The following is an 8,777-nucleotide window of genomic DNA, read 5'->3' as shown; positions in this document are numbered from 1 at the left end:
AAGGAGGGGGCTTTGTAGAAAACGAAGCGTTTGAGAGAGGCAGGGCATAGAGGACCTACAATAATGTACAGTATTTGAAAAATAATGTGTTTTTTGAACATTAAAGCATGTCAACATATTCTGTTACACCAAATACACAAAATAATGATCTTTAAAAAAGCATCATATGACCCCTTTAAGTAACTTGTGCATTGTTTCACTTTACTTCTTTTTGACATATCCGACCGAACTACAAACTTTCACTCAACAAGCTCGCGCATCTGCACCGCCGCGCGCTCAATCCACTTACCATCTGGCGCAAATCAGCTATACAGGCATTAATACTGAATGTTTTATATTCATTGCATACATATACATCGTAGACATCTTTAATCTCTAATAACTCCATTCTGCTGTCTGTTGTTCTGTTGTCGGTGTTTCTTTGTCTGAATATGGCGATTATCACATGCTGTGTGGTATCGGCGTTTGGTATCGGGGCATTTTAACGAGTACGAGTACGAGTACAGTTCAGCTGTACAGCTCAGTATCGGGCCCGATACCGGTGCATCCCTAGTTTTGCTTTACTGTTTTTGTTTGGTTTATGTTTGTTTTTTGTTTTGCTTTGTGTGATTTGTTTTGTTTATTTACCTTTTTTGTTTGTTTATTTGTTCGTTTGTTTACATATATCTGGTATTTTATAATGTGTTAGATTGTGTTGAATTTTTGTCATTTTTATTTGAAATGCTACAATGTGAATCTGTAGCTTTCACACCGAGTTGACAAATAAATGTTGTGGCTTGTTTCCCTGTGTTGTGCTTCTGATCAGGTCAGTCCCTGCTGATTGATTTGCTGGTTTCAAAGGGAGCTGTGGTGAACGCCACCGATTATCACGCGCTCACACCGCTGCACCTCTCCTGCCAGAAGGGCTTCCAGGGCGTCACGGTCAGAACTTCACCTTGCTCGTGTTAATGGAGATTCGTAGCTGTGATGAACAGAGTTGCAAAACTGTGCGGCTAGTTCCTAGCATCCAACATTAGTTCAGTCTGTGCAATTTCTTCTCGCATAATGAAAATGAATCTCGTCATGTTTCATAAAACTCCTGCACATTGTCCCTTGTTTGTTGTTTCGTTGATCTTCCTGTTTGCTCTTATAGCTGCTGCTCTTGCATTATAAGGCAAACACAGATGCTCAGGATAACAATGGAAACACCCCTTTACACCTGGCCTGCATGTACGGACATGAAGATGTAAGGCATTCATTAATTATCTATCTATCTATCTATCTATCTATCTGTCTGTCTGTCTATCTTTATTTATGACACACATTAAACTGTGCTGTTTGACTAGCATCATTATTGAATGTTTAATTTACAAATGGGTTATTTTGCTTCTTAAATATTGTGTTTCTGTGATGGAGTGTGGTGGTGTGTGTAATGCCGATATTTCGTTCTTGATGTGAATGTGTGTCTCAGTGTGTGAAGGCGCTGCTGTACTTCGACCTGCACTCCTGTCGACTGAACGTTCAGAACGATAAAGGAGACACGCCGCTGCACATCGCCGCTCGCTGGGGTTACGAGGGCATCATGGAGGTGCTCCTGGAGAACGGAGCATCAACCCTCATCCACAACAAAGCCAAGGAGACTCCCTTACACTGTGCCCTCAACTCCAAGGTTCGAGTTATGTGCAGACTGGATTCTGTGCCTCGATTTTCAACAGCATCTCACACCTACAAACGTAGAGCAAACGGTTTGTTTTAATATCAGCAGAAAAGCATTTTGTAGTTGATGTTGTATAATGTGTGTTGTAGATTCTGTCATTGTTGGAGTGCAGACACAATGACTCCAGTAAAAGTGGATTTGAGGTGAGTTTAAAATGTCATGTTCAAATGTCTAACAAAGTTTGTTTGTGCAAGCTGGATTTGTTTCTCTAAATCAGTATTTTTTGTAATACTTTTTTTATTACTTTTTCTGCCAAACCCCTTAGATGTAAAATGTTTGCTTAGTTAATATTTCAATAATTTAATGACACATTCGCATGTTCAAGGCTCTCTCATGTCATTTAATCATAAATTGTGATTACATTCACACTGGTGTTGTAGAAACCTGACCAAATTGAATAATAATACTAATAATAATAATAATAATAATATTTAATGCACAATACTTAGCTTCACTCTGAAACACAGTTTTTTAATTAAAACGCAACCTTTTATTTAATAATTGCCTTAAGCTGTATCGCAGTTATCATGCAGCCCCATTTATATATTTTAATGTTGCATCTGATATAATGATTAACTTGTCATCAAGTGTGAACCCGTGTTTGGGAAACCCTGCTCTAGATGCTCATCTGTGTCTCAACCGATGAACCCATTCTGACAAGTTACAAAACGTCTTGAGCAACAGAGAATAACGAATACTTCTGCTGGATGATTGTGTGCTGACCTGGAGAATCTTTACAGAGGAAGTATTTTAGCAGCAGACCTTTTGATAGACTTTAGTCTCCATTTCTAACCTCCCCTGAATTTCTCTGTGATTTTTCAGTCTCCGAGTCGCTCTCCTCAGCCGTCTGACTGCAGCAGTAGACGTTCATCTATGTCCAGCGCGTCTTCATTGAGTGTTGAGGCCACACCGCCGGAGACCGAACGCATGCGACACAAAGAGGTACGGCAGTGCCATCTGAAGGACAGACCATAGCGTTACAAGACAAGATGAGATCAAAGAAAGCCCTTGTTCCTCCTCAGAGTGAAATTAAGCATCAAAACCTACTGCAAATGCAAAGTTAATTATGTAAAAATTATGTAAATCTCAAATGTAATATCAAAAACATTTTTGTTATATGTTTGAACTCAATTGAACAATTGAATAATTGTAAAAGTCAATTAAAATTGTACTGTAAAATAAAAAATAAAAAAATATTTGATAATTATAATCATGTATTTTGTACTGCAGGTTACAATACCAATATTTATGTCTTAATTTTTTTTACTTTCGAACGTTCTGGCTTTAATATTTCAAATCTTCAAACTTTTATTGTGGTGAAATACTGGTGAAATGCTGTAAACGAGGGAAATTTAGCACCAAAAATGACTGAAAAAAGTACGTTGATTAGGTGAAAATGATGTAAAATGTGTTTTTTTAAATGGGGAATTTGACTGTTAAAAATATCATATATCATCACTTATTAATTACTGAGAATGTTGTTTTGTTTGTTTTTTACTTGTGGAACCCTGCTATTATGTTTTCTCTTTCCTGTGTTTGGTGAACAGGTGGAGAAGTTGTTGAGAGCCGTGGCTGATGGAGATGTGCAGATGGTGAGCTGATTTCGGGTCACATAAAACCTTCCTAAAAAAGGATTCTGTCATGCTTTAATCTTGCTTTAATAATAATAATAATAATAGTTCAACACAGAATGACAGTAGTGTGTGTGTGTGTGTGTCTGTGTATATATGCGTGTCTGTGTGTGTGTGTGTGTGTGTGTGTCTGTATGTATGTGTGTTTGTGTGTGTCTGTGTCTGTCTGTGTGTGTGTGTGTGTGTGTGTGTGTGTGTGTCTGTCTGTCTGTGTGTATGTGTGTCTGTGTCTGTCTGTCTGTGTGTGTGTGTCTGTATGTATGTGTGTCTGTCTGTGTGTGTGTGTCTGTGTATGTGTGTGTGTGTGTGTGTCTGTGTCTGTCTGTGTGTGTGTGTGTGTGTGTGTGTGTGTGTGTCTGTCTGTCTGTGTGTATGTGTGTCTGTGTCTGTCTGTCTGTGTGTGTGTGTCTGTATGTATGTGTGTCTGTCTGTGTTGTCTGTGTGTGTGTGTGTGTGTGTGTCTGTATGTCTGTGTGTGTGTCTGTGTCTGTGTCTGTGTCTGTCTGTGTGTGTGTGTGTGTGTGTGTTTGTATGTCTGTGTGTGTGTCTGTGTCTGTGTCTGTGTCTGTCTGTGTGTGTGTGTGTGTGTGTCTGTGTTAGGTGCGTTATCTTTTGGATTGGCTGGATGAGGAGCCAGAGGAAGAGGATGTTTCAGTGCCAGTTCAGACAGAGCTGTGCCATCCTCTGTGTCAGTGTCGCAGCTGTGAACCTGCACAGAAGGTCTGAACGCACTCATTTACCTGAAGGGCTTTTTGTTTGTTTGCTTGTTTGTTTAAAGAGTAAAATTAGCTCAAAATGAACATTTATAACATTGATGTTTATGCAAATGAATAATTATAAATCATTAATAAATCAAAACAATGGCCTTCAAGCATTTTTTTTGTTTTTCAGTTAAGTAAACATTGTTTCAAAAAGTAAAGAGTCAGTAATAAAATGTAGAACACATTTTTATTATTAATGGCACAAAAGTGTTCTCATGTGTTTTTTTGTTTGTTTGTTTTGTTTTTTTGTGATTTCAAATAAATCCCAGCTGTTACACATTTTATTTATTTAGTTTGTTAGTTAGTAAGTAGACGCTAAATTAAGCTCTTAACAAAGTTAATGTAATAGAAGAATTTCTGATATAATCTGCAAAAGTGGGTTACAAATCCAAGATGTATGAATAAAAAAACTAAATGTATGACTTTGGTAACTTTGAGTCTGTGTGTTCAGAAAAGCGCTCATCTGCAGCCGGATGGTGTGGGTGTGAACAGCAGCAGTGCTGACGGCTTCAGTCCGCTCCACGTGGCAGCGCTGCACGGACACACAGCTCTGGTGTCTCTCTTCACCCGCCATGCTGCCAACATCAACACCCGCAGCAATCAGAGCTCCACGCCGCTTCACCTGGCCTGCCAGAACAGCCACATACAGGTGCGCAGATCCCGACCAATCACAGCTCTCCTCTCATAACAACATCACTGCTTTGAAGCCAGTGTTTAACCAGTAGCTAAACTATTTTACTGATAAAATCGTCAGAGTAGCGCTAACAACATTAGCACGTGTGTGTTTCTGTGTGTGTGTGTGCGTCTGTAAGGGAGAGAGAGCAGGAGAAATAGTATGTGCTTTCTGTACATAATAAAACATAATAAAACAGCTTCAGATTCAAGCATTCAACGGCCCTGCAGTATAATATATATCAACATATTGTGCACTTTCATTTATATATATACACTCGTCAGTGTCAGTAAGATTTTTGACAAATTTATATATTTATTGAGCAAGGATGCATTTAAATGATGACAGTAAAGACATATAATGTTGCAAACGATTTCAAATAAATGCTGTTCTTTCGATCCTTTTATTCATCAAAGAATCCTGATTACTTTAAAGACCAAAAGCTGTTTAAGCATTTACTAAAATAATAGTAAATAACCCCAAAATTCTGTCATCATATACTCACCCTGTTTTTCCAAATTAAAAAGAAAAATAATAATAATAATAATAAAAAGAGGAATGGGGTTGTAAAGCTTCATAAAGGATGTAAAAGTATCATAAAATAGGTCTGGCTCATGTTCTAAAGAGTGACCAGGATATTTTCAAAAATTCACATTTTGTGAATGCAGAACATGAGTACGATTTTTCATTTTGTGGTTGAACTGTTTCTTTTAAACATCTGTAGTTTGAGCTTGTGTGTGTGTGTGTGTTACAGGTGGTGTCTGCTTTGTTGGAGTGTAATGCCAAACTGAACAAGAAAGATCAGTATGGAAACACACCGCTGATTCTTGCTTGTCTAAAGGGAAATCTGGACATAGCCACCATTTTGCTGGAGGTACTATATTACATTATATAGGTTTTTAATATCTATATTAGTTTTAACTAGGGATGCACCGATACGGCCCGATACTGTTCTCCTGTACTCGTACTCGTACTCGTACTCGTTAAAATGCCCCGTAACATTATACATACTCTTTTGGTTTCTGTACCCAATATTTAAGAAATGTACAAATGCAATAAAAATATCGGTATCGGTACTCGGTATCGGCAAGTACCAAAAACAAAAGTATCGGTATCGGGCGAGTACTGGAAAAAGTGGTATCGGTGCATCCCTAGTTTTAACACTATATTTCATACTATGGTATATTTTCAATAATATGGTTTAATATACAGAAATATAATTTTGTATATATTTGTTATTTGCATCATTCATATATAGATATATATATATATATATATATACCAAAGTGATTACTTTGAATTTTAATATAATTTCTTCATTTAATATTTAAGTAAACCGTTTGGGGATTTCAACCAATAAGGCAACTGATTCTCCGTTAAAAAAAAAAAACTGCGTGCAGCAGCCCGTTAATTTAGCAACTGAATGACACCGAATTCTCCTAGAATTCACACTTTTTGCATAACTTGGAGAACTTTGCCAGTTGTTTTGGCTACTTTTATGATATGTTTGGTGTCGTTTTGAAGCTTGGAATGCAGCATGAAACAGCACGGAATCCCATTCATTCTATTGAAGACAGAATGAACATCTACAGATGTTCAAATTGAATTTATATTGATTGGTAGATTAAATGACATAACCTTTTTTGTTGTTGTTGTTATATATATAGTATCAGGGATGTCACTTGATTAAAATTTTTAAAATATCAAGTAGACATCACAAAAAAGTAGCTTTGAAAAGAAATATTTTATTTGATTCAACATAAAATGTTTTGCACGTTTAGGCTACAGTGGCCTAACATAACTATGGAGCATAAAAGAAAATAATTTCAGAAACATCTCAGAGTTTTTTGTTCATACAATGAAAGTCATTGGTAACCAAAACAGCTTTGTTACCAACAGTCTTCAAAATACCTTCTTTTATGTTCCACAAAAGAAAGTATGTGATAAAGGTTTGAAACGACATTAGGGTGAGTAAATGATGACAGAATTTTTATTTTTGGGTGAACTATCACTTTGTTTATTTATTTATTTAAAGTATACACTAAATAAGAAACTAAAATTGCCAGCAGGTGGTGGTAAATGTCTTTATGAGTAAGTCTGTTACAGAGGAGGCTCCCGTACCGCCTCCTCCGCACCACCAGAGGGAACCGTCTCCCGAATATTAGCCATTTCCCATTCGGACTCCAAATCCCATCACCCCTCATGCCTGGGACTGATTAATCATCCACACCTGCACCTCATATACACACACACATATAAACCACTCACACTCGCTGACTCTCTGCGAAGTCTTGATTTGCCCTGGCTGTCAGTTCCGAGCGTTTACCCGTGTTTGATTTTCTGTGCATCTGTTCTTGGACTGTTTCCCGTTACTCTGATTGTTATCTGCCTGCCCCGACTTGGATTGTTTCACCTGGACTCTGTTTGCTTGCCGCCTGCCCCGATTCCTCGCCTGGTACTCGACTCTGTCTCAGCCTTGTCTCTGCTGTTCTCCCTTGCCGGTATTGACCCTGTATTGTCTGACTATTCTAATAAAAGCTGCAAATGGATCCACACGCTTCTGACTTGTCACAACAAAGTCATTGAGTCATTCATTTATTTGATTCATTTGAACTGCTGATTCATTCAGAGATGTTCTGCTGTGGTTTTGTAGATAATATTTTCGTTGGCAAAATTGGACAATATTGTAGTACTTTTGCCCCGATATCTTAAATTTTAAGGGCATATAACTGCACTTTATAGGCTACATCACGCAGTGCATCATGTTTGTCAACAGTCAACTATGAAATGTAAGATGACGTACAGGTCTGCGGCGGTGCGTTAATATTTTTATCGCATTATTTTTTCCTAACTAATGAATTAAATTAACGTTCTAAAATGACAGGCCTAATATACTGGTGCCATGATTAGAGTAGGGTTGTTATTTTAGGGTAAATTTCTGGAAACTTTCCAAAAATCCCTGGAATATGCCAAAAAAAATCCTGGAAAGTTTCCGAAATTTGCTGGAAATTTTCCACCTTTTTTGCAACCCTAGATTAGACACTACCGGTCAAAAGTTTGGGATCAGAACGATTTTTAAAGTTTTTTTACAGGAGTTTCTTATGCTCATCAAGGCAGCATTCATTTGATCAAAAATACAGGAAAAAAATTAATATTGTGAAATATTATTAGGATGTAAAATAACGTTTTTCTATTTTAATATACAGTACATTAAACTGATGGCGCAGGCTGATGGGTCCTTAACGTAACTGATGATATTCTTAGCATTAAAGAATCTGTCACAAGCTGATTGGTTCATGTTGCATACGCACCCAATGAGCTTGCTGCTTTACATTTAAATGGCTGGTTAGCATTTGCTTGAGCATTGCAGCGTGGCCATGACCAAATACATTAACATTGTCATATCCATTACCATGCTAAAATCTCCCGAGAGTTCTCATGATAGAAATATATGGTAACACTTTTTTTAGGTTCTCTTAACTAGTTGGTTATTAGCATGCATATTACTAGAATATTATCCGTTTATTAGTACTAATTAAGCACAAATGAATGCCTTATTCTACATTACCTTATTCTACAACCCTAATCCTACCCAATACCTAAAATGAACAACTACCTTACGAACTACAGTATTAATAAACAGCAAATTAGGAATTTATTGAGGGAAAAGTCATAGTTAATAGTGAATAAGTGTTCCCTATTCTAAAGTGTTACCAAATATATATATTCTACTGGGCCATTTTGGACTTTCTGCACGAGAGCGCCCTCCGGCTTCGAGTATGAATGAAACATGCACTGCATGAGAGTGTTTAGCGCTCCATAATGTTCACATCGTCTCGTTTTGAATATGAATAAATCGTCCGGTCATACATAGCCTATCTCGTTTATTCGCCCATGTGCTCACACAACCAAAGCACGCACACCGAAAAAGTGATTTCAAATGCATCTGATTGACCGATAAATCATGGTTAATCTATCTATCTATCTATCTATCTATCTATCTGTCTATCTATCTA

At 37.3% G+C, this 8,777-nt stretch overlaps 1 protein-coding gene across 1 annotated transcript in view; it reads right to left on the bottom strand.

Annotated features, from left to right (window-relative positions):
- Window positions 1-4,734, bottom strand: part of LOC107723971 (histone H4-like) — a 20,555-nt gene extending 15,821 nt beyond the window's left edge. Inside the window, exon 1 of the mRNA XM_016532704.1 lies at window positions 4,594-4,734. Coding sequence (XP_016388190.1) covers window positions 4,594-4,662 — 69 coding nt within the window. The 5' untranslated portion in view covers window positions 4,663-4,734. The remainder of the gene's footprint in view (window positions 1-4,593) is intronic.
- Window positions 4,735-8,777: the final 4,043 nt, after the last annotated feature.

This window comes from Sinocyclocheilus rhinocerous, unplaced genomic scaffold, assembly GCF_001515625.1.
Source record: "Sinocyclocheilus rhinocerous isolate Xijiao unplaced genomic scaffold, SAMN03320098_v1.1 scaffold63, whole genome shotgun sequence".
NCBI classification, from domain to species: domain Eukaryota; kingdom Metazoa; phylum Chordata; class Actinopteri; order Cypriniformes; family Cyprinidae; genus Sinocyclocheilus; species Sinocyclocheilus rhinocerous.
This window is presented reverse-complemented; position numbering and strand designations above follow the sequence as displayed.